This window comes from Erinaceus europaeus, chromosome X (genome assembly GCF_950295315.1).
Source record: "Erinaceus europaeus chromosome X, mEriEur2.1, whole genome shotgun sequence".
Lineage (NCBI taxonomy): Eukaryota > Metazoa > Chordata > Mammalia > Eulipotyphla > Erinaceidae > Erinaceus > Erinaceus europaeus.
In genome coordinates, this window is record NC_080185.1 from 4,388,054 (window position 1) to 4,415,765 (window position 27,712).

Below are 27,712 nucleotides of genomic sequence, written 5' to 3' on the forward strand. Positions count from 1 at the left end.
AGAATAAAATTGAACCACTTTATCTCGCCAGAAACAAAAATCAACTCCAAATGGATCAAAGACCTAGATGTCAGACCAGAAACAATCAAATACTTAGAGGAAAACATTGGTAAAACAGTTTCCCACCTACACCTCAAGGACATCTTTGATGAATCAAACCCAATTGCAAGGAAGACTAAAGCAGAAACAAACCAATGGGACTACATCAAATTGAAAAGCTTCTGAACATCCAAAGAAACTATTAAACAAACAGAGAGACCCCTCACAGAATGGGAGAAGATCTTCACATGCGAGACATCAGACAAGAAGCTAATCACCAAAATATATAAAGAGCTCAGCAAACTTAGCTGCAAAAAAGCAAATGACCCCATCCAAAAATGGGCAGAGGAAATGAACAAAACATTCACCACAGAGGAGATCCAAAAGGCAAACAAACATATGAAAAACTGCTCTAGGTCACTGATTGTCAGAGAAATGCAAATTAAGACAACACTAAGATACCACCTCACTCCTGTAAGAATGGCATACATCAAAAAGGACAGCAGCAACAAATGCTGGAGAGGATGTGGGGACAGAGGAACCCTTTTACATTGCTGGTGGGAATGTAAATTGGTACAGCCTCTGTGGAGAGCAGTCTGGAAAACTCTCAGAAGGCTAGACATGGACCTTCCATATGACCCAGTAATTCCTCTCCTGGGGTTATACCCCAAGGACTCCATAACACCCAACCAAAAAGAGGTGTGTACTCCTATGTTCATAGCAGCACAATTCATAATAGCTAAAACCTGGAAGCTACCCAGGTGCCCAACAACAGATGAGTGGCTGAGAAAGCTGTGGTATATATACACGATGGAATACTATGCAGCTCTCAAGAACAATGAACCCACCTTCTCTGACCCATCTTGGACAGAGCTAAAAGGAATTATGTTAAGTGAACTAAGTCAGAAAGATAAAGATGAGTATGGGATGATCCCACTCATCAACAGAAGCTGACTTAGAAGATCTGAAAGGGAAACTAAAATCAGGACCTGATCAAATTGTAAGTAGGGCACCAAAGTAAAAACCCAGTGGTGAGTGGTAGACATGTAGCTTCCTGGGCCAGTGGGGGGTGGGAGTGGGCGGGAGGGATGGGTCACAGTCCTTTGGTGGTGGGAATGGTGTTTATGTACACTCCTAGCAAAATGTAGACATATAAATCAGTAGTTAATTAATATGAGAGGGGGAAATCACTTGTATGTCTCAAAGTTTCTCAAAAGACAAACTGAATCTTTTTAATATATATGCTATGTATTTGATATGCGGACTCTCTCAAAAGCCTAGACCAAGTAGATTAGAAGCATCCAATAGCACAGCTATATACAAGATACTGGGTACTGTATAGCAAACCATAACAAAGGGACTTCTCAAAGTTAACCCAATTAACAAATACTGTGATGATAATATTAACTATCGATTGTCTTTTTGAACCCTAAGACAGCAGGAATCTCACATCTTCACTATAGAGCCCCTACTTCCCCCAGTCCTGGGACCCTTGGATAGGGCCCACTTTCCCGTATGCATCTCCCAATCCAAACCAAATAATATTGCATCCGCCGATCACAACCTAACCAAAGTAACGATTGCCACCTCAACATGCTTCACCTCAGACTGTATCCAGAGACTTCACGTGTGGAATGACAACCCTTCAGCTTCATTACTCGGGTGATACCATTCCTTTTATAGTACACTCTAATTTCATCTCAGGTAGTTCACTTTCTAACAAAGTCCCATAACCTAGATATACACCAGTTTCTGTGAGAGAGAGCTTATGTGCACACGTATCCATAAACTACTGCAAAATATATACCTGAAAGCAGAAGTACACTAGAGTTTGCAGTGAGTACCTCCCTAACACTTCCTCTCCACTATTCCAAGCTTGGGATCCATGATTGCTCAACAAATTGTTTGGCTTCATATGTTAACTCTCTTTTCAATCACCAGGTTCCAGATGCCACCAGGATGCTGGCCAGGCTTCCCTGGATTAAAGACCCCACCAATATGTCCTGGAGGTCAGCTTCCCCAGAGACACACCTTACTAGGGAAAGAGAGAGGCAGACTGGGGGTATGGACCGACCAGTCAACGCCCATGTTCAGCGGGGAAGCAATTACAGAAGCCAGACCTTCTACCTTCTGCAACCCTCAACGACCCTGGGTCCATGCTCCCAGAGGGCTAGAGAATGGGAAAGCTACCATGGGAGGGAGTGGGTTATGGGGATTGGGTGGTGGGAATTGTGTGGAGTTGTACCCCTCCTACCTTATGTTTTTGTTCACTAATCCTTTCTTAAATAAAAAATTAAAAAAAAAAGAAAACTGAAAAAAGAAAGAAAATAACAACTGAAGGTTCCATTTGAGTGGCTGAAAGTTGGTCCATGAAAAGTAGATGTGTACAAGCAATTTCATCTCACATAGTCCTGTGAATCTATAATCACTTTCAATTTAGTTTCATAGCTTTCTCTTCGGATCCTTCTTCTTTTCCTTTTCTTTTTCTCTTCCTTCCTTCCTTTTTTTCTTTCTTTCTTTTTTTCTTTCTTTTTTCTTTCTTTGAAAAAGGTTTAAAATAGCCTGCATTTTGCTCACAGTCTACTGACTGGTATAGACCTATATTCTACTGACACTAAAAATAACATATTAATTTCAAAATAGCCCTGATGGAGGAAATTAACTAACAAGCCTTAAATGAAAATCTCTTGTGAAGAGAGGCGGGGCTACAGAGAAGCAGCAGCTGTATTTCTTTCCTCTCTTCTCTCTGGTCAACTAGGAATATCAAAGATCACCTGAGACTGCAACAAGATGAGACTAGGACTACTTTAGGAACCCATCAAGTCACTGGTGAGTGAAAACACATGTGGCTCATGGAAAGCGAGGAGCCTAAGGAGAGATTCCTGGAGCTAAAGCACATATCTGCTCCCAAGCAGCTGGTAACAGTTTGGCACTTTACCAGCTGAGGATCCACCTCCAGACTGTGTAAAACAAGATTGCTGAAGGGAGGAGAGGACTCCATTAAGACTCACCAAATGCAACTTTGAGTCTCCATTGCTACTGCCCTCAGAGGATGGAGCAGGGGGAGTCCCTGTGCTGCCATTAGGGGACAGAGAACTAACCACAAAACTCAGGAGAAGAACTATACCCCACTGGTCTAGTAATGGGGCTGTAGAGTGGGAGCCTTTCCACATTGTTCTCATGATGAAAACATGGTGAATAACTGCCTCAGAACCTACAAATAGGACTTGTTTAGAAACTCATAGGGCCCAGAATTGCTACGCGGCTTGGCTCTAGCTGCTGGCAGAGAAGCTCAGTGGAGCCCAGAACTTTGGATTCTTAGAGTGTGGGAGTCTTTTTGCACAACCACTGTGGTATCCCCCCCCCCACCAAACCTTATCTCGTGGTCAGGATCAAAGATCACCTGAGACTGCAACAAGATGAGACTAGGACTACTTTAGGAACCCATCAAGTCACTGGTGAGTGAAAACACATGTGGCTCATGGAAAGCGAGGAGCCTAAGGAGAGATTCCTGGAGCTAAAGCACATATCTGCTCCCAAGCAGCTGGTAACAGTTTGGCACTTTACCAGCTGAGGATCCACCTCCAGACTGTGTAAAACAAGATTGCTGAAGGGAGGAGAGGACTCCATTAAGACTCACCAAATGCAACTTTGAGTCTCCATTGCTACTGCCCTCAGAGGATGGAGCAGGGGGAGTCCCTGTGCTGCCATTAGGGGACAGAGAACTAACCACAAAACTCAGGAGAAGAACTATACCCCACTGGTCTAGTAATGGGGCTGTAGAGTGGGAGCCTTTCCACATTGTTCTCATGATGAAAACATGGTGAATAACTGCCTCAGAACCTACAAATAGGACTTGTTTAGAAACTCATAGGGCCCAGAATTGCTACGCGGCTTGGCTCTAGCTGCTGGCAGAGAAGCTCAGTGGAGCCCAGAACTTTGGATTCTTAGAGTGTGGGAGTCTTTTTGCACAACCACTGTGGTATCCCCCCCCCCCACCAAACCTTATCTCGTGGTCAGGATTGAGTGAAGAAGTTAAAAAACCTACTTATAGGTAAAAAGCCCCCAGGCTACCATAGCTTACAGAAAAGAAAAAGAACAAAAGAGGCTTTAACAGCCACTGTGATTCAACTCAGGGATTGAGATAACATTGAAACAACTGTGAATTCTTTAAATACCTTACTTAGACACAAGTCAATCCAGGCAAGTGTGATCAGTGGACTGAAAAGCACTGAGAGAAGGACCTCACAACATACTATAATACTGGTTAAACCAAGGAGAAACATTGGAGAAATGAACCAGGACAAAAGTCCAGCTAAAAGCCCCCCAAAATTAGAAGCACAGAAGAATGAGATCAACATGCAAACATTAATTTAGGGATTAGTCACAGGAGTGAGGAAATAATTTGAAATAATTGTCATCAGAAATGTAGAAACAACAAATGAGATTCTGAATGAAAGCACTAACTATCTTGAGGTCATTAGAGAGCTGAAAGCTGAAATAGCTGAGCTAAAAGCACAACTAGCTGAACATACATTTTCAGAACAGGGTAACAAAATAGCTGAGCTACAGAAAACAACAGATGGGGAGGGGTAATAGTATAAATGAGGCAGAAAACAGAATTAGCAAGATTGAGGATGAATCAGAGAAAACTAAGAAAGAAGGCACAGAGGAGGAAGATGGATCAGAAAAAAACAACCCAACTATATATTACCTGCAAGAATCCCACCTAACTCAATAAGAAAAACAGAGAGTCAAAGTTAAAGGTCCTGGAACAGGATGGCAGAGGACCTAGTGGGGGATATATTGTTTTGTGGAAAACTGAGAAATGTTGTGCATGTACAAACTATTGTATTTACTGTTGACTGTAAAACATCAATCCACCAATAAAAAAAATACAAAAATAAATAAAATAAAAAAGCCACAGAAATAACAAAAATCTCACAGAGAAAAAATAGCTTTCTCAATTTGATCCCCATAGCTAATTTGTACAAATCACTATATCACCATTTAACAAAACTGGACCCACTTTTTCATGAAAAAAAAAAAACCCTCTCATGAAGCATATTGCTGATGTTTGGAGTACTTACTGTTAAATAAATATTTCAAGTCCATGTTTATAGCAAAAAACAAAAACCCTCATTTTCCTTTTTTTTTACATTGGTAAATTTATTTGAACATTTAAAACTTCTTTTTTTAATTTTATTTAAGAAAGGATTAATTAACAAAACCATAAGGTAGGAGGGGTATAACTCCACACAATTCCCACCACCCAATCTCCATAACCCACCCCCTCCCCTGATAGCTTTCCCATTCTCTATCCCTCTGGGAGCATGGACCCAGGGTCATTGAGGGTTGCAGAAGGTAGAAGGTCTGGCTTCTGGAATTGCTTCCCCGCTGAATATGGGCGTTGACTGGCCGGTCCATACTCCCAGTCTGCCTCTCTCTTTCCCTAGTAGGGTGTGTCTCTGGGGAAGCTGAGCTCCAGGACACATTGGTGGGATCTTCAATCCAGGGAAGCCTGGCCAGCATCCTGGTGGCATCTGGAACCTGGTGATTGAAAAGAGAGTTAACATACGAGGCCAAACAAATTGTTGAGCAATCATGGGCCCAAAGCTTGGAATAGTGGAGAGGCAGTGTTATTTTCAAGACCACAAATCTCTGGAAAATCCATCACGGAACCCAAACTGACTCTGGCATCCTTCATCACAACAACCTTGCTCAAGAGCACACAGGAAAACATTAAGGGCAGATGAATTCTCTTATCCCACTCCCGCCCCTACAAAATGAGTGGGGTGGTGGACTGTCATTCCCAGGCTCTACAATTTCTCAAGTCATGGCTGTTTTTTATTCGATTCAAGAATATTGTAATCAAGACAAGTAGTTCTCTAATTTGGGTGTTCAATACTGACATTTGATTATTACAGCTTTTTCCGGCAGATCCTAAGAATTAAGATGCAAAACAATACTCAACAAGTAGGCGAAAACTACTCCCCCCAGCCCTGCCTTGCCCTGCCTCAGCACAGCAATCTCTCTGTCTAGGACAGCTTCCTCAGCCGTCCATCACTGCATGTTTTTGGCTGTCCTTCAAGCTCTGGATCACTGTGACAAGAGGTGTTGGCTGCTCTGCCTAGAATCCATATACTTAGAAAGCAATGGCTTTATTTTCCCATATCATTTTATTAGGGAAACCATGGTTTATAGAATAGTTGTTGACATATGGGTACATATTTTGATTGCCACCAGGGTTATCACTGGGGTTCAGTACTGGCACTATGAATCCACCACTCCCAGCAGCCATTTTTTCCATTTCTTCTTTCTATTATACTTGATAGGACAGAGAGAAAATGAGAGGGGAGGAGGAGATAGAGAGGGAGAGAGAAAGACACCTGCAGACCTGCTTCACCACTCATGACGAGTCCTTCTTGCAAGTGGGGACTGGGAACTCAAATCTAGGTTCTTGTACATGGTAACATATGCACTTAACTAGGGGTGCCACCACCCGGTCCCCAGTACAGCTTATTTTCTAAGGAGAGAGAGACAGAAACAATAATAAAATGTGGTCAATTTCAGAAGATCTAAGGTTTCCAAAGAGAGAAGCAGAGAAGCTTGAAAGGGGGTTGTGGCCTCACTGCTTGATGGTAGACTGAGGGGCAATTTGGTGGTGGGGAAGTTGTGCTGACATCAAATTGAGAGAAATATGCAACAGGACCCCTATAATAAAAGACGTATAAAACAACATTTCTTTAATTGTTAAAAAATGGGGGGGGGCGGTGGCAATGTTTTTGCATAACCAAAATCCATTCTGCTGTCTCTGGATCATGTGTGATATTAACACTGCATATACCTTCCTCTTTCTTTGAAGCAAGGAGGACCCTAGCCTTGGCCACTGAGTGTCAGGGGAAGGGTTGCTAGAAGGCGATGAGGTAGAACAGAGAGTGGAAAGTTATTAGCAATTCAGGAGTCACTCTGAAAGTTTGGAGCAGAGGAGTGACATGGTTTGACTTTTGCTGTGAGAACAGTGCTATGGCTAAAGTGCAGACAGGGTGCAGACCGGACAGGTCAAGGGAAGAAACAGCAAAGGCCAAGTAGCAGTAGCAGCAGTCCTCTCACCTAGTGCTTGCTTAGATGCAAAGGTTCTGGCAAAGGAGAGGGCAAAGAGGTAGCCAGAGAGGGTGGGAAGAGGAAGCAGGACATCTACATGAGGGAGAAAACACACCCTGTCGATTCCAAAGAGTTTTCTGTTGTCAACACTATAAGAGAACAGGGACTGGATTTTCCAGTCCCCTGTAGACTAGACTGGTAGGATTCATGTCTTGTCACCACACATCAGATCCAGGTCCAAAGCACTGCAACCAAATGGGAGTACCATGGCACCAGGGAAGTGCTGGTATATTCTCTCTCTCTCTCTCTCTCTCTCTCTCTCTCTCCTCTCATATACTGGAAATAAAAATGAGAAAATCATCCTAGGAGTGCTGAAACTGCACATCTGCACATATACAAGTTTCCATCACCACCAATGAAGAACAGACCTACTGAGATAGTCAGGCCTCCAGGAAACTGTACTAAGGAAATCACTGTAGATATCCAAAAAGTGTACATGTTAAGGATGTGCATCATCCTTACCAAGAAAGAAAATGTGGGATCCGAAGATCTATGTGTGAGACCTTGAGTTCCAGCCTCAGCTGGATAAAATGCATAAAACGGCCAAATGGTGCTCTGATCAGTCTCCTTCTTTCTCTATCTCTTTCAATAATAATGAATGAAAACCTCACAGTATCTGAAATTCCCACAATAAGCAATCACTTTAATAAGTTAAAGTACACCAAGCAATGGAGTATCTAATAACATAAAATCTAATGACATGTATTGCTTAATGACATGTACAAGAATGTCTAATGGCACAAAAATATCCACTGAGAATTGTTAAGCTATTTTTTATTTTTATTTATAAAAAGGAAACATTGACTAAACCATAGGATAAGAGAGGTACAATTCCACATAATTCCCACCATCAGAATTCCATATCCCACCCCACCCCCCACCCTGATATTTTTCCTATTCTTTATCCCTCTGGGAATATGGACCCAGGGTCATTATGGGATGCAGAAGGTGGAAGGTCTGGCTTCTGTAATTGCTTCCCTGATGAACATGGGAGTTGTTAGGTGGATCCATACTCCCAGCCTGCCTCTCTCTTTCCCTAGTAGGGTGGGGCTCTGGGGAAGCAGGGCTCCAGGACACATTGGTGTGGTTGTCTGCCCATGGAAGTCCAGTTGGCATCATGTTAGCATCTGGAACCTGGTGGCTGAAAAAAAGTTATATATAAAGCTGGAAAATGTGTTCATTAATCATGAACCTAAAGGTGGAATAGTGCAGAAGAGTTTGGGGTCTCCATTTTGTAGATAGCTAGTAGGCCTATTTTAGTTATATTCCAAAGAGGCCATGACTATACTAGTTTCTTCCTGAGCCTGACATCCAATGTTCAGGTGGACCCAAGTTATTGTCTGGGGAGATGATGTCATGGCTGGAGAAAGGGCTATAATTTTAGGGAAACAACAAATTAGTTGTTTACTATGTAAGAGAATCTTAAACTTGCAGCATTTGTGTCTATGGAGAGGAGACAACAAACTAGAAGGACATGCATTCAGTACACAATGGGTTCTTAAAAATGGTGACTAAGCATCACAACATGAAATGAAAGTAGGTCTTCTAATGACCTTTTTTCATGTAATGTTGGCCTGGATTATTTATTTATTTTTATTATCAACACTATAATGAAATGGGCTGGAACCAAATTACTCAAGGCTCTGTTGAAGATAAATAATGAGCAGAAATTATCTCCGGTGTTAACATTACAATTTTTGGAGGTAACTGTTGTCTTTTGCAATAAATATAAATACGGTGATTAAAACTCTGACATGTTAAATTTTACACAAGCTCAGTCTAGACATCATCAACTTCTAGAATTATGCCCAGATCATTGATTATGCCTTTCCAGGCTGAGTTAGCTGATTCTTCCTCCCTCACCCACAGAACCCTGGCCAGTTTCCAGGTAGCATTGGCCTGCTTGTCTTCACCACTTTTCTTTCCCCCATTACTGTACACAAATGGTGCCATATCCCTATAGCTGTGCCCAGGACCTGGAAAACCACAGCTCTCAGTGTGGCTTGCTCAACAGAAGAGAATGGCATATGTCACATGCATCCAAGTCAGCCAGTGTGTGGAGGTTGAGTTCTGTGACTGTCCTGGGGAGAGCAAAGCCCTGGCAGATGGTGTGGGTAGTTCCATGGTGCTCCCAGTCAGTCCTTGGCACCTATGGTGACATAGCACCACAGCTGATGAGAGATTTTTGCAACTGGTTAGTGGTTCTGCTGACAGAGAAGGCATTGCAACAAGGGTCTTATTAATCCTGCTATATGCTTTCAAGATTGGAGGCTACTCCTCACATTGAACCCAGGCTTTGCTTTGAAAGACTATTTCTCCCCCAGATTTCAATAATTAAATAACACCAAACCAAGCACTTGCAGTAAAACAAACTTGACTGAATTAATTAATTATGTCTCCAAAATATGCTAGTGTAGTATACAGTATCCAGCTTGACTCCTGAGCACCCAGTTACACAAAGGGATCTGATAAACCTGTGGATAAAAGCTCTGAAATAAGACAGCCCAACTCTGCCAGAGCAATTAAGTTCCAAACAGTTGGGAGCAATTTACTCAATATGACAAATATTTCGTACCAAAACATATGGCTAAATCAAGTTCAAACGTTTTCTGCCTTCAAAAAAAACTGTGCAACATTTTTACCAGGCTTCCAGTTATGTTTAGATAAAGAAAAGGATAAATCTTACTATTAACAACAAAAGATTTCTCAAGTTAGTCTAAGTCTCACTAAATGTCGCTAAATTCTTTAAGGATAAAAGGTTCATAGAGTACTCATGCAAAAGCCTCAGTTTGGGTTAGGTTTGTATTAATATCAGAGAAAGGAAATTATCTAGTTTCTGACATAGGAGTTGTGGTGACAGTGACCAGCCACATTTCCTCAGGCAGAGGGACCAAGAGCAAAAGTGAATGTGGAGTAGCCTACAGCTCAGCCCAGGTCCACATATGGCAGGGCCTGACTTGGAAGCTTGGTTCTACTGTAGCTTTAGTCCAGCTGGTGACCTCAGGCCTATTCTGGGCCAGCCCTGAGTTTCTAAGTTCTTCAAGAGTAGAGGAGTGGGAAATGGACCTGCCTTTTGTCAAGTTCCTTGAGGTCATGCTTTTCCTGGAAAGAATATCAGAAACTAGAGTAGTGGTGATAATGGTGGTAGAGTACAGTGGGTGTTCAATAATTCACCAGCCTATAACACATGCATGTGCACAGTTATGCAAGTACACACATGTGCACACACTGAACACAGCTGGATAAAAGCTCACTCAATGTCCCCACAGTGACCCTCCACATGGACCTTTCTTGGCAAAAGGTATTTATTCTATGAAAGAATGTTAAGCAAATTCTGGATTCATAGGCTATAAGATTCTAGGATCTCTTTTGAAGCCATGGTGGTACATTCACATAAGACAGCAAGTAGAATGTGACTATCTAAAAAGAATTGGGAAGGCTTCTGCACATGGGGCCAGGGAGTAGCAGCTGAGGTACCTCACTCCCTTGATCAACTAGTTAAAGCAATGAAAAAAATCACCTGAAACATCAACTAATTACAACTTTGACTTCTGAAGAAATTCACTTAGTTATAGGCAAGTTCAGACATTTGTGGTCAGTGGATGGATATGAGATGAGAAAGAGAGTCTCTGGACTTAAGGCATTTTTAGGGGTTGGCACCATTTTGGTAGTTACAAAGTAGAGAAAATTGTCAGAGTCAGAAAGATAGGTAATTTCTAGGCACTTAACCTGTGAACTCAGGGACATCAACAGATTGAACTGCCCACAAGGATTCACTAGTGTTTAAGGAAAAAAAAAACTGAGAACTAAAGCCATGTGGTCTACTCAGGCCTCAGTAGTTGGCTAAGAAAATACATTCTGCTTGTTCTTTGAGCAATCAGAGAAAAGCAATTCTCCCATGCTGTTACTTCACAGGGCTGGAAACATGGCAGTGTAATCTTATATTAACATCAGAGTTCATCAACCTGTGACTTGACATATGATATATTCAGAGAATTTCATGCCCCAAAAATATATTATTATCAAATGCACAAGTAGCATTCACAAAGATTGACCATATGTTGGAACACAAAGACAGTGTTAATAAATATGTAAATATTGAAATCATGAAAAATATTTTTCTTACCATGAGGTATTGATGTTAGACATCAACCAGAAAAGAAAAGAAAAAAAGGAAATAAATACACCCAACATATGGGGGCCAAATAATAAAACAATATCCATTTGAATAACATCTGGGTCACTAAAGAAATTAAAAGAGAAGTTAAAATTTACTTGGAGAACAAGGACATTAAAGAAGCCAACTACCAGACCTTGTAGGATGTGGCAAAAGCTTTCCTAAGAGGAAAGTTTATAAAAATAGGTCCATACTCCCAGAGGGATAAAGAATAGGAAAGCTATCAGGGGAGGGGATGGGATACAGAGAACTGGTGGTGGGAATTGTGTGGAGTTGTACCCCTCTTATCCTATGGTTTTGTTAATGTCTCCTTTTTTAAATAAGTAAAAGAAAAAAGAATAAAATAAAGTAAAAAAATAAAGAACTAATAAACCACATATATATATATATATATATATATATATATATATATATATATATACACTAACAGAGAAGATCTCAAGTAAGCTATCTAATATCACAACTGGACCAACTAGAAAAGGAGCAGCAAAGAGACCCAAAAGTCAACAAAAGGAAGGAAACAGTCAAAATCTGAGCAGAAATTAATGAAATAGAAACTAGAAAGACAAACTAAAAGATTAATGAGGCCAAGACCTGGTTCTTTAAAAAGATAAATAAAGTAGATAAACCACTGTCTAGACTAACAAGAGAAACAGGAGAGAAAGCTATGATAAAAACAGCCTGAAATGAGAGAGATGAAGTTATGACCAAAGATGGAGAGATACAAAGAATCATATTACGAACATCTCTATGCAAATAAATTAGACAACCTAGATGAATGAATGCATTCCTAGAATCTTACCACTTGCCAAGCTTACACCAAAGGGAAGTAGACAGCTTGAATAGTGTTGGAATGCATGAGACCCTTTCTGTTTCATTTGGTTTAAATCCCCCCTGCTTAACACTATTCTATTTACATAACCACTTCATTCTATTTACATAACCACTGTTAACAAGTTCCACCCTCCCTCCAGGGCATTTGTGGTTCAGTGATAGGATTCTCACCTGCTCTGCCCCCTCTTTGTCACACTCTGATTTTCACCAGTCACTTTTCTCTTCACCCTCTCTATGTCACATCCTGTTTCCACCCTACTTCGCAAGTATATATAAAGACAGCATTGTGAGTTTTACAGTACCTTTAGTTTAGCTCAGCTCGGCTTAGATTGCGCTGCGTCCTGCATGAATAAAGAGATACTGCCTACAGCTCAACCATGAGTCCCTGGTCGTCTGTTACCCGCCCGTGAAGCCAGCCCGGTGAAAACAACATAACCCGTCGAAAACAACAGAATAGGACAGTCCACAGTCCATAAAATAAAAAGTGCTCAAAGAATAACAAATCAGGTCCAGAAACTTTACTAATAAAGTCTATAAAACTTTCAAAGAACTAGTACCTTTTCTTGTCAGACTATTTCAGAAAATTGAAGAAGGGAAAACACTACCAAACTTGTTTTATGAATCTAATATCATATTGATTTCAAAGCAGGAAATTCCTCTATCAAAAAAGGAATCTATAGGCTTATATTCCTGATGAACTTTGATGAAAAGATCTTCAACAAAATCTTGGCAATCATATTCAACAACCTAGCAAAACCAAGTAGGATTCAATCTGGGGAACAGGTATGGTTTAACATTAACAAGCCAATCAACATAATCCATCATATAATCAAAAAGAAAAATTAAAAATCATACAGTCATAACAATGAATGCTAAAAAGGAATTTGACAGTGTCCTATATCCATTTATGACAAAGACCTTCCAAAAATTGGGAATAGAAGGGCAATTCCTTAACATAATAAGAGGCATTTTGTGACAAACCTATAGCTAATATCATTCTCAGTAGGGAAAAGCTAAAAGCTTTCGCCTTAGTCAAAAACCAGACGAGGAAGCCCACTATCACCGCTATTATTCAACGTAGTCTTGCCACTGCAATCAGACAAGAATGATAAATCAGCGGCCCTCTTATCCTATGGATTTTATCAGTGTTTCCTTTTTATAAATATAAATTTAAAAATAAAATTAAAAAAGAAAGATAAATCAAAGATATACATATTGGAACGGACAAAATCAAACTATCACTATTTTCTTATGACATAACAATATACCTAGAGCTCTCCAAAGACTCCACCAAAAACTACTGTAAATATTAAATTCAGTAGCATGATACAAAAAACACACATAAATCTGTGGCATTAAAGTATACAAAAAGTGGTCAAAGGAAGAAGAAACAAAAGACTCAATCCCATTTCAATCGAATCAAAAAAGATGAAATACATTGGGGTGAACCTTACATAGGAGGCAAAGGACCTTTACAGGGAGAACTATAGGATATTGATAAAAGAAAGAGTGAGACAAGCCAGAAAGAGAAAAAACAATACTGAATGATCTCACATAGAAGTGGAACTTAGGAATAAAGGATTGTAAAGCAAAACATAAGGTGAAACTTGGACTGGCTGTGGTGTATTGCACCAAAGCAAAGGAATCTGGAAGAGGAGAGAAAGAGATGGGATAAAAGGACATTGGGGTCCTGCTGTCTCCTAGAAACCTATCTAGAGAAGATGAGGGGATTTTATCTGCTAAAGATATACATTAAGTCATTAAACTTCCAATAAAAAAATGAAATAGAGAATGACACAGAGACATGGAAGAAAAGTCCTTGTTTATGAATCTGAAGAATAAGCATTATTAAAATGCCCATTATACCAAAAGCAATCTACAGTTTCAATGTAGTCTTTATCAAGACCCAAATGGAATTTTTCAAGGAAATTGAACAACTTGTCCAGAAATTTATATGGAACCACAAAAAGCAACAAATAGCCAAAGCACTTCTGAGGAAAAAGGAAAAAAGGAAAAAAAAAAAAAAAAAGGAGGTATCACACTTCCCAAGTTCAGGTTATGTTGCAAAATAATAGTGATTAAAATACAATGGTACTGAAATAAAAAATGGAGACTTAGGATCAATAGATCAGAATTAAAAGCCCAGAAATAAACCCACACATACACATACACATACACATGACAAATGGACCAAAACTGGGATAGAAGTTCTTATCAACAAATGGTGATTGGGAAAATTGGATAAACACGTGTAAAGATGTGAAACTATACCACCACCTAACACCATACACCAAAATCAAATCAAAATAATCAAAGGCCTGGATATTAGACCAGAAACCCAAAATTTATTGGACAAAACATTGGTGAAACATTGCAGGAACTTCACATCATGGATGAATTGGGAGACTCAACCCTATGGGTATGTGAAATGAAAACAAGAGTAAGTAAATTGGATTATATCAAAATAAAAAAGCTTCAACACATAGATGGCAAACTATACAAGGATAGCCAGACAACCCAGTAAATGGGCAGACATTTGCATATCACACATCTGGCAAGCAACTGATATGAAACATCTATAAAGAATTGGTATAGATTTATAAAAGAAAGAAAATAACCCAATAAAAAAGTGGACCAAAGAACTAAATAGACACTTTTCTAAAGAAGAGACACACATGGCCCACACATATATATATATTTTAAATGTTCCACTTACTTTATCATTAGAGAAATGCAGGTGTGGCAGTGGTACACCAGGTAGAGCAATGCATTAAACTGTGCAAGCATCAGTTTGAGGCCCCAGCCCCTTCCTGTAGGGGTGGGGAAGTTTCACAAGCAGTGGAGCAGAACTGCAGATGGCTCTCTTTCTCTCTATCTTTTTCCCCCTCTCAAGTCCTATCCAAAATAAATAGTAAAAAAAGAAAAGAGAAAATGCAAATTAAATCTGCACTGAGATCTCACTTCACATCTGTGAGAATGGCCTACATCAGCAAACAGGAAATGACAGGTGCTGGAGAGGTTGTGGAAAAAAGGGGACTCTGCTATATTGCTGATGGGAATGCAAACTGGTACAGTCCCTTTGGAAGACTATATGGACGGTCCCTAAACAAATACAAATGTAATTACCTTATGATCCACCAGTACTACTCTTAGGCACTTATCCAAATGACATTCAAACATTAATTCAAAAGGACATATGCATTCCTGTTTTCAGAACTGCTTTATTCACATTAGCCAAAGAGTAGAAGCAGCCTAAATGCCCATTATCAGATGACTAGATAAAGAAGTTATGGAATGCTCCTGACCTGCATGGGAGGAAGTTTCTTAAGCAGTGAAGCAGGTCTGAGCAGATGTCTACTTTTTTCTCTCCATCTCTACCTCCCCCTCATCCCTCAATTTATCTCTATTCTATCAAATAAAATAGAAGACAAAAAAAGAGGAAAAATGGCCACTGGGAATGGTAGATTCATAGTGCTGGCACAGAGCCCCAGAAATAACCCTGGAAACAATAATGAAAAAAGAATTTGAAACAGGAGCCAAGATGGCGGCATGGAGGCAGCACCTGTTGTGAGCTCTTCAAAGAAGCTGCTTTCAACCTGGAAATCTTAGTTGAGGGTAAGATTTTGGGGCCAGTGGTGGAGGAGGAGAGCAAGAGCTGGTCAGGGTGGCACCAAAGAATAGTTCTATAATCCGCTTTTTGGCTGACAAACAGAGGCCAAAAAGGACAAAGGAAATAGGGATTCCACTGGGGGGGTTGGCTTGGCTGTTTCTTTCTGCACTTCCCCACCCCAGGACCAACCCTCATACCAGCTGCGCTTGGCAGGTTTCCTGTGCTGCTAATTTCTTTATTAAGATTCCTGGCTCAGCAGGGGTGTGATCCAAAGGAGGGGGGATATCTCCCCAAATAAAGCCTTTTTTTTTCTTTTTGAAGGCAGCTTGAGCTCTATCAGAGTGACAGAATACCTGACCAATCAGAGCCTCTGCCTTGCCTTGGTAAGATCACCTGTCTTTCTTCATCTACCTCTTGAGTTTGTTTGATAGTTGCTTCTTGTAATTGATTGTTTTTGCTTGGTTTAGGAATGGGACTAGGCTATGTGCCCTCAGTCTGGAGCAGTCTAATCTGCAGACTGACAGAGCTTTTTAATTTTATTTTACTTATTATTATTATTATTATTATTATTATTATTATTATTACTATTTGGGGTGTCTGTTTTCCTTCCTCTCCAGGTTGACCAAAATTAACTGTTGTTGCTTTTTCCATTGATAAGTGACTGAGTGTGCTAGCCATTGTGGGAGGAACTTGCAGCTCTCTCTCTCTCTCTCTCTCTCTCTCTCTCTCTCTTTCTCTCTCTCTGTTCTCCACTTTTCTTTTTCATTTCTCCTAGCTGATCCAAAAATTCTCTTTCCTTTCACTGCTTTCATTTCCTTTTTCTGTCTCTATTCACTAGCACACATTTGTGAATTATCTTGTGGAAGAAATTTGATTCAGAGTGGACTCTTTCTCTTTCTCAGTGTGTGTGTGCCTCTTTCCTTCTTACCTTTCTCTTTCCACTATATTTAGAATTTACAGTTGATAACTGATTTGCATAATTGTCTATTCTTGCTTTGTCTTTTTTCTTTCTGTTCTTTTGGTTTGTTTGTTTTAGTTTTTGGAGTGAAAGTGTTGCTTGGAGAACTGGTTTTGGTTGAACTGCATCAATCTTTGCTTCAGTTACTCTGGATGTACTTTCTGAGGTTTTTGACTTCGTTTTTGAAAAGACTTCAGTTTAGTGTGGCTTCTAATCAAACAACACAACAACTTAATGACAGGAAAAAAAAATGCAACATATGTAAATTTTAAAAAATGGTTGAATTGAGAGTAAATAAAACTGCTACCACAATGAATCAGGACAGGAGCCCAGAAGAAACTCAAAATAAGTCAGAAGCAACTATAAATAAGGAAAGTATCCAAACAATAATTGACCTATTAATCATAAAAATAAGGACAGCTATTGAAGAAAAAGCTATCAGAAACAGGGAAACAACAGATGAGACCCTCAAAGAAAATACTAGCTACCTCGAGGTAATTAGAAAACTGAAAGCCGTAATAGCTGAGCAAAGAGGCAAGCTAGTAGAACAAGCTATTACTGTAACTGAGCAAGGTAAAAAATAGGTAAAAAGTAACTGAACTGAAGAAGGAAACTCAGAGAAAGGAAAGCAGATTAACAGAAGCAGAAAACAGAACTAGCCAGACAAAGTATGAGTTAGAGAAAACTAAGAAGCAGATAAAAGAGCTAAAAAAGAGATTGAGAGACACGGAAAGCAACAACAGAGACATATGGGATGATCTCAAAAGAAGTTACATTCAAATAATTGGCTTACCAGAGGAAGAAAGAGAGGAAGGGGAAATAAATATCCTAGAGGAAATAACAGAAGAAAACTTCCCAGACCTAAAAAACAGAAAGGACAATAAGATTCAAGAGGTACAGAGAGTCCCAAACAGAATCAAACCAGACCTGAAGACAACAAGACACATCATAGTTACAATGAAAAGATGTAAGGATAAAGACAGGATCCTAAAGGCTGCAAGAGAAAAACAAACAGAGAAAAACAAACAAACATACAGGGGAAAACCCATAAGACTATCAGCAGACTTCTCCACTCAAACTCTAAAAGCCATAAAAGAATGGCAAGATATCTATCGAGCTCTCAATGTAAAAGGGTTTCAACCAAGGAAAATATATCCTGCTAGACTTTCATTCAGACTAGATGAAGCGAAAAAAATCTTCTCAGACAGGCACCAGTTAAAGGAGGCAACCATCACCAAGCCTGCCCTGAAAGAGTTTCTAAAAATCCTCCTATAGTGGTCCGGGAGGTGACACAGTGGCTAAGGCACTGGACTCTCAAGCATGACATCTTGAGTTTGACCCCCAGTAGCACATGTACCAGAGCAATGGCTGGTTCTTTCTCTCCTCCTATCTTTCTCGTGAATAAATAAATAAATTTAAAAACTCCTATAAACAAGAATATCACCATAATACTTGCCATATATCAGAGCAGATAGAAATGTTGAATAGTGTACTGCAATACCATAAAGTTAAAATATCAATAAATGTTCATGGCTTAAATTCACTCACTAAAAGGCACAGAGTAGAAGGATGGATCAGAAAACACAACCCAACTATATGTTGCTTGCAAGAATCCCACCTGACCAAACAAGACAAAAAGAGACTTAAAGTGGAAGGATGGAAAAATATCATACAGGCTAATGAGCCACAAAAAAAGGCAGGAACAGCCATTCTCATCTCTGACACAATAGAATTTAAACTAAAGAAAGTGATAAAATATAGGCAAGGCCATTATATAATGAACAGAGGATCAATCAACCAAGAAGATCTAACAATTATTAACATCTATGCACCCAATAAGGGCCCATGTAAATACATCAAACACATACTGAAAGAACTGCGAAAATAGTTAAATAGTAATACAATAACAATAGGAGACTTTAACACCCAACTCTCACACATAGACAGATCAATAAGCAAAGAATCAACAAAGAAACCAGAGATTTAATCAAATATATAGATAAACTAAACCTCCCGGACATTTTCAGATTTCTTCAACCCAAGAAACTGGAATGCACATTCTTTTCAAATCCACACAGCACATCCTCATGGGTAGACTACATGTTAGGCCACAAAGACAGTATCAACAAATTCAAGAGCATTCAAATCATCCCAAGCATCTTCTCAGACCACAGTGGAGTAAAGCTAACACTCAACGACAAACAGAAAATTACTATAAGTCACAAAATTTGGAAACTCAACAACATACTGCCTAGTAACTGCTGGGTCAAAGAGGCACTCAAGAAAGAAATTAAAATGTTCCTAGAAACAAATGAAAAGGAAGACACAAGCTATGAAAATATTTTGAACACAGCTAAAGCAGTACTTAGAGTAAAATCATAGCATACAATCACACATTAGAGAACAACAACAAAAAAAAGCTCAAATAAATTACTTTACTGCACACCTTAAGGACTTAGAAGAAGAGGAACAAAAGCCAACTAAATCAGCCAGAAGCACTGAAATCATTAAAGTGGAAATAAACAATATCAAAAATAAGAGGACCATACAAAACATCAATGAAACCAAATGTTGGTTGTTTTAAAAATTAAACACAATTGAAAAAACCTTATCCAGACTCACTAAAAAAGGGGATGGGGGGAGACTCAAGTAAATAGAATTGTAAACAATAGAGATATCACAACAAACACCACAGAAACCCAAAGAATCATTCTATGAACAACTATATGCCACCAAGCTAGAGAATCTGAAAGAAATGGAAGAATTCCTAGAAACATACACCCTTCCAAAACTGAACCAGGAAGAACTATAAAACCTAAATGGACCAATCAAAGATACAGAAATCAAAACAGTTATTAAGAGTCTTCCCAAGAACAAAAGTGCAGGACCAGATGGCTTTAGAAATGAATTCTACAAAACCTTCAGGAAATAGTTAATACCTACATTTTTAAAGCTTTTTCCAAAAGATCAAAGAAACAGGAACACTTTCCTCCACCTTCTGTGAAGCCACCATCACCCTGATACCAAAACCAAATAGTGACACAACAAAAAAGGAAAACTACATACCATTATGTCTATGTTCTCTTCTTCTTCTTCTAGCGTTTGCCCCTATGTTCTCTGATGAACACAGACACTAAAATATTGAACAAAATCCTAGCCAACCGTATAGGTATACAGCAGTATATCAAAAAGATTGTTCATCACGACCAAGTGGGATTTATCGGAGGAATGCAATGCTGATTCAACATATGTAAGTCAATCAATGTCATTCACCACATCAATAATAGCAAAACCAAAAACCGCATGATTAGATCAAAAGGTTCAGGGAAAGACTTTGACAAAATCTAACATCCATTCATGCTCAAAACACTACAAAAGATGGGAATAGATGGAAAATCCCTCAAGAGAGTGAAGTCTATATAAAGCAGTCCTACAGCCAACATCATACTCAATGGACAGAAACTGAAAGCATTCCCCATCAGATTGGGAACTAGACATGGATGTCCCTTATCACCACTACTCTTCAGCAAAGCATTAGAAATTCTCACCATAGCAATCAGGCAAGAGAAAGGAATCAAAAGAAGACAGATGGGAAAAGAAGTCAAACCCTCACTCTTTGCAAATAATATGATAGTGTACATAGTAAATGCTAAAGAATCCAGCAGAAAGAACTGGAAATCATCAGGCAATATAGCAAGGTGTCAGGCTACAAAATCAATGTACAAAAATCAGTGCAAACACTAAAACACTTTATGCAAACACTAAAATCGAAGAATAGGATATCCAGAAAACACTCCCATTCACTGTCATAGCAAACTCAATAAAATATCTAGGAATAAGCCTGACCAAAATAGTGAAAGACTTATATACTGAAAACGATGAGTTGCTATTCAAAGAGATAGAAAACGAAACAAAGAAATGGAAAAAATATCCCATGCTCATGGATTGGAAGAATTAACATCATCAAAATGAATAATCTACCCAGAGCCATATATAAATTCAATTTGATACCCATCAAAGTCCCAACAAGTTTCTTTAAGAGAAAAGAGCAAAATTTATAATAATTTAACTGGAACCATAAAACACCTAGAATTGCCAAAACAATCTTGAGGGGGAAAAACTGAAATGGAGGTATCACAATCCCAGATATCAAACTATTCTTTAAGGCCATCATGATCAAACATCCTGGTGCTGGAAAAAAAATAGGTACACAGACCAGTGCAACAGAATTAAAATTCCAGGACTAATATGCCACACCTATGGACATCTGATTTTTGATAAAGGGGCCCAAATTATTAAATGGAAGAAGGAGGCTCTCTTCAATAAATGGTGCTGGGAAAACTGGGTTGAAGCATGAAGAATAATGAAACTGAACCACTTTATCTCACCAGAAACAAAAGTCAACTCCAAATCAGTCAAGGACCTCGATGTTAGACCAGAAGCCATCAAATACTTAGAGGAAAACATTGGTGGAACTCTTTCCCACCTAAACCTCAAGGATATCTTCAGTGACCCTAACCCCACTGTAAGGAAGACCAAAGCAGAATCAAACCAATGGGACTACCTCAAATTGAAAAGCTTCTGCATAGCAAAAGAAACCATCACATAAACAAAGAGACCCCCTACAGAATGGTAGATCTTTACATGCCATACATCAAACAAGAAACTAATAACCAAAATATGCAAAGAGCACAGAAAACTTAGCAACAAAAAAGCAAATGACCCCATCCAAAAATGGGCATAGGATATGAACAGAATATTCACTACAAAAGAAATCCCAAAGTCAACAAACATGAAGAATTGCTCCAGGTCATTGATTGTCAGAGAAATGCAAATAAAGACAACATTGAGATGCCATCTCACCCCTGTGAGAATGCCATACATCAAAAAGGACAGCAGCAACAAATGCTGGAGAGGTTGTGGGGACAAAGGAACCCTCCTACATTGCTGGTGGGAATGTAAATTGGCCCAGCCTCTGTGGAGAGCAGTCTGGAGACCTCTCCTAAGACTAGAAAAAGACCTCCCTTAGGACCCAGTAATTCCTCTCTTAGGAATATATCCTAAGGACTCCATAACACCCAACCAAAAAGATCCATGTACATCTATGTTCATAGCAGTACAATTTGTAATAGCTAAAATCTGGAAGCAAACCAGGTGCCCAACAACAGATGAATGGCTTATAAAGCTGTGGTATACTTACACAATAGAATACTACACAGCTATTAAGAATAATGAACCTCTTTCTCTGGCCCATCTTGGATGGAGCTAGAAGGAATTGTGTTAAGTGAGCTAAGTCAGAAAGACAAAGACAAGAATGGGATGATCCCACTCATAAACAGAAGTTGAGAAAAAAGAACAGAAAGGGAAGCTCAAAACAGAATCAGACTTTGGAGTATGGCACCAAAGTAAAAATCTCCAGATGGAGGGTGAGGGTATGCGTTCAGCCTCACTGGGGGGCATATAGGGACACAGACCTTTGGTGGTGAGAATGGTGTTAATATACACTCCTATTAACTTACAGTCTCAAATAATTAATTAATATGAGGAAGCAAATTGATTGAACGTCTCAAACTTTTTGATGCACAGACAATTTGCTGAATATATGTTCCTTCAATCTAAGGACTTAAGACTTCAAACTGGTAATCAGATTGAATTTTAACAGTGGGATCTAATTGTTAATACATTTCTAATAATAACTTGTCCTTTAAAATATTAAATCACCTGAAATCTTAGACAAGGGGAGCAGAAGCAAATGATGGTGTTACCTTATTAGATACAGCTATATATAAATAGCATAAAATGACATAAATTATGGTGAGGACTTGTATGATGCAGCCAATGTTAACAAAGCGATTTTCAAAGTTCAATCAATTGTCAAATAATTTGGTTATAGCAATAACTATCTATTGCCTTCTTAAACCATAATATAGCAGGAACCTTCCTCATTCTCTATAAAGCCCATATTTCCCCCAAGCCTGGAACATCTAGGGTGGGACTCACTTTCCTACACGTTTCTCTCAGTTCATACTAACTGATACTGCATCTGCTGATCCCAACCCAATCAATGCAACTAGTACCACCTCAGCATGTTTCACTTTGGACAGTGTCCAGAGACATCAGGCATGGAATGTCAACCCACCAGCTTCATTACTATAGTGAGACCTTTCCTAGCTTACAGAATTCCTTAATTCTATTTCGGGTGGCACACTTCTTAACAAAACCTCAAAATCTATATATATAGACTAGGTCCCATGAGATAAGGCATATGTACATGTATCCACAAGTTAGGGAAATATATACCTTAAAGCAGAGTGCACAATATTTTGCAGTGAGTCAATAAATGAATCAAGAAAGTAGAAAGACCTAAAAAGACACCATAATGTACCCAATGAAACAGTGTCTACTTAGATCTAGATACCCTCCTCACCTACCTCCTATTATTTTCCTCAGTCACTTCAAAGCTAACCTTATCAGACAAAGTAAGGACTACAAAAACTGAATAGAGGCAAGAGATTGGAATACTTTAATAATGACTCTTTAATCACAACCAGGACACTCCATCACCTAGGGGCTTGTCAAGGAGTCCTGGGATTCTCACGCAGACATGATGGGCCTAGACCTCTAACAGATCCCTCTTGCCACTGTCATTGATCATCTCCACCAGGAGCAACATAATGGACCTATTCATGGGCCTCTATTGGACCTGACCCTAAGTGTGGATCAACAATAGTAGGGAGGTTGGACAAGATACTCTACCTACCACCTGAGGAAGCTAGGTCCTGAAATTAGTGCAGACTGGAATGTTCCTAGCCGTGACCACAGAATGCGAGCTTAGACCAACAGGAATGCAGAGGTTACATAAGACTTCTGTGCTGAATATGGTCCCGAAATCAAATCAATGGGGATTACAGTTAATGACATTTATACACTTTCCCCATATTTGGGAGCTATTTTCTTCCCTGATCCAGCTTTCTAGTCCTTTTTCCAACTATGACACCATCTCCCCAGACAATAATCTGGGCCCATCTGCATATTAGATGTTAGGCTCAGGTAAAAACTTGTAAAGTGATGAGCGCCTTAGAATATACCTAAAATAGACCTACTAGCTTTTTCCAAAATGGAGACCCATTCAGTGGAAAAGCAATTACAGAAGCCAGACCTTCCACCTTCTGCACCCCACAATGATCCTGAGTCCATACTCCCAGAGGGATAAAGAATAGGGAAGCTATCAAAGGAGAAGGTTGGATATGGAGTTCTAGGGGTGGGCATTGTGTGGCGATGTACCCCTCTCATCCTATAGTCTTGTCAATATTTCCATTTTATAAATAAAATTAAGAAAAAATAGAAGGTAAAATAACATTGCCAATTTTTGTTCTCTAGTATAGAAATTTAAGGGAAGATAAAAATCATCTTAAATTGTTGACACTTTTTCCACTTCTTTAGATTGAAGAGTGACAACTGTCTTTTAAACAATTGCAAAGAATTTTGAAACTTTGTTGGAATAAATGGAATGTGCCTTGGGGGGAAATAAAAAAGATGTCACAGGGTATATAGTCCATGAAATAATACTGTGCAATCAAAAAGATGATATTGTATCCTTTAGAACAAAATAATGGGATTAAAGGTGATTATGCTTAGTGTAATAAGAGGTAGATGAAAGGCAACTACAGATGGCTTCACTCATATCTGGGGTCTAGATCTCATACACATGAACTTGTAAAAACAGAAACAAATCAACTGTTTCTTAGACTTGTGAAAACTATGGTGGTATATGTGGAAGGTGGGATGGTAAGGACACAGAACTCTGTGATGGATGTAGTTTTGTACTATATCTTGTAATCTTTTGTTCTTGTAACTCATTATTAATCACAAATTTAAAGAATGACAAAAAAGAGAATCTGGGTGACAACTGGGTCTTATTTGCTTTTGATTTGGATTTGGGGGACTTGTTTGTTCATGTTTTTTTTTTTCACGGTGGGCAACTGCCTCTTGGGGTCCCTTGTACAGAACCAAAACTGACAGCTCAGGTACATGACAGCCCGACATGTTTGTGATTTCTCTTGTGCTTAATGTTAGTCAAATATTTCCCCATTGGGAAGATCCATATTTTCATGACAAGAGCTTCATATTAATTTTCAAAGTGGATTTAGTGATGTCATAATTTCTCATTTTGTTGAGTCCTGAAGCAAGCAGTCATTCCCTGTGGAGATAGGATGCATTCCACCAGATAATTGCTGTTGTTTATTATGGAGGCAGAAAGAGCAATACTATCTTCTTTCTTACACATTTCCCTAATTCATAATAAGGTTATTAATAAAACATTAAAGAATAATGAGCAAGTAGTTATTGTATAATGAATCATTCTATTATTTACTCTTAGTAGGAACAAAGTAGGAATGAATCTTGGGTTTTGAAATATAAGAAGGTCTCTGGAATTTGTGTAAGCCATCCCTAATATTTGGAGCTTGTTGTGTATTCTAAGTTGGGTTGAAGTGGCTGTGAAATTCCCTTCTCAAGTTCACTAGATGAAGACTACCATCAGGCATCCTAGAACTTGGTAGATATGCAGAAAAAAATGTGTAAGGAAAAAAATAATAATTAAGCTTGACACTTAGACTGTGTGAAAGCCACAGTGGCTATTATAGGGGAGGAGTGGGGGAGTGTGGGGCAGGTAATGGAGTGTCTTTGGTGAGATGGTCCTCAATTTTGGGTGATGAGTGTGGGGAGTCTCATATGCATATACAGGTGTGAACCCAAACTCTTAAAATTGTATAACGTTGGGAATCAATGTTAAATCACTAAAGAGACATACAAGGAAAGTTCATAGAAGACAGAAGACAAACACTTAGAACATTCTCTTGGGAAGAAATGTTTGTAGATATAGGAAGCATGAAGTTTCTTTTCAGAGTTTTCTTGGCTAGTGACCATGGGAAATGACAGCAGGAAACTTTCTGCTCTGCCATCAGAGTGCAAAGCCAGGTAAAGTGCTCTAACTCAGACACGTGTGTCCAGCTCCAGGCCTGCGGTCAATCAGTGAGGTCAGCCAGCAGCTCAGGAAGTGACCCGCTGAGACTGGAAAGGTAATGATATGGGTACAGACACAAAAGGCAGCTCTATTCAAGGCTCATAGTTGTAAATTACTCTGCTTTCCTGTGAGGTGCAACCCTAGAAAGAAATTTGCCATTTCTTAAGGTGGTCGGTGCCAGCTACGGGAGAGAATTTGCACTGGTATCTCTCCAGAATATTTTAAATTCAGTGGCAGTTGACAGCAGTTCAGTTCCAGTTGACAGCAAGTTAGATGAGTGTCTAAATAAGAACAAATGGATCCCAGCCTGTAGCATGTTTCAGGCTGACCTTCCTAGAAACTCATGTGTGGCCGCTGCATGTTGCCTCCGCTGACTTCTGAGGACATGATTGCACCAGCAGATTATGGGAATTAGCCATGAACATCCTATTCTTCCAAACCATCAGACAATGTATATTCCCCTAATGGTACTGCTTTCCTATGAGACAAAAACTCTTGAAAATGCTACAGCAAAATGAATATTTTAGAAAGTGAATCCCCGTGGCCTGTATTGAACATCCGTCCCTGGGCTCTATACCTCTGGTGTTTCTGACCATTAAAAAGGCATTGCACATCTTTAGGCAGGAGTCCAGTGATAAATCGTGTTTCAGATAACAAAGACACTTGTGTCCACCCCAATAACCCACTCGTCACACTCTCTGCAGGTCCGCCCTCTCGTGTTAGCAGTGGCATCACCAGTTATTAACATAGGTGACGGAACAGTGTGTGTCACAACAAATAGTGAAAAAGCAAAACCAGGAAAACAATCTGGAGAGATAGCACAGTGATAGCACATTGGTCTTGTCTGCCTGATGCCCTAGAGGCCCCAGCTTGGATCCCTTGCGCCATCTTATGCCAGAGCTGAGCACCACTCTGGCCCTTCTCTTTCAGTCAGGTAAACAAAGAGCCTGGGAGGTGGTGCAGAGGAAAAAGTGTTGGACTCTCAAGCATGAGGTTCTGAGTTTGATCCATATCACTACAGATGCCAGCATGATGCTTTTGCCTCCCTCTGTTGTTCACATTAATAAATAAATGTATCCTTACAAAATAAAATAAGCAAAACCTCTATTTTCAAAAGCAATGAAATAAAAACCTAACCGGCATCAATAAAATGCACATATGTATGGTGGCAGTGTTACATGAATGAATGGGAGACATTTACCTGGATTGATCTGCTGGCATAATCTGTAACGATTCCTGATAATTTTGACCTGTCCCTCTCCATCCTGTCAGAGGAAGACGGGTTGGTGGACACTCAGCAAGCCAGGCACTATGCTTCCAATTGCTGTGAAGTTTCTGGTTATAAGAGATAAAGTGCTCACCAGCACAGCATCAGCCCAAGACACTCCTTCTCCCACCACGTTTTGCCATCACCTCAACTTGCCTTTCCCTGCCACAGCTGGCTCCCATGGGCTGGGCTCTATCCTATTCCTCCAGGTGCCAGGGCCGTATGCTGTTCCACAAAATATCCCCCACCCCACCTCACCTTTACCCAAGTAGCCTCTGTTGTCCGAGGAGCCCACCCACATGTCAAGTGGCTCCATGTCCTGCAAGCTAGAGCTCCCAGAGCCAAACACAATGTGTCCCCTCAGGATGGGTGCCTCGCATGTACCATGTACTCCATGGCACGGGCTGCTGACCGCCAGACAGTGCAGTGCCAGTGTGCCAGCTTTCCCCTCAGGAGGATGTCACGGCACCCCCCACCCCGCAAGCCAGGCTAGCTTATAGGCAAGAAAGAGCTAGTTGTCTGCCTGTTTGTTTATGTGGTTCACTTGGTCTTTTTCTTTGCCTGTCTATAACTCACATTTAAATTATTTGCTGGGGGAGGAATCAAAATGAGACTCAGTCGGACCGCATGAGTCATCA

At 39.7% G+C, this 27,712-nt stretch overlaps 1 protein-coding gene across 2 annotated transcripts in view; it reads right to left on the reverse strand.

Moving 5' to 3' along the window:
• Window positions 1-7,971: 7,971 nt before the first annotated feature.
• Window positions 7,972-27,712, reverse strand: part of VMA21 (vacuolar ATPase assembly factor VMA21) — a 63,783-nt gene continuing 44,042 nt past the window's right edge. Inside the window, exon 2 of one of the 2 annotated variants that reach the window (XM_060183295.1) lies at window positions 7,972-8,344. In XM_060183295.1, the coding sequence (XP_060039278.1) occupies window positions 8,098-8,344 (247 nt within the window). In that variant the 3' untranslated portion in view covers window positions 7,972-8,097. The remainder of the gene's footprint in view (window positions 8,345-27,712) is intronic. The other variant, XM_060183293.1, reaches the window with a different exon arrangement.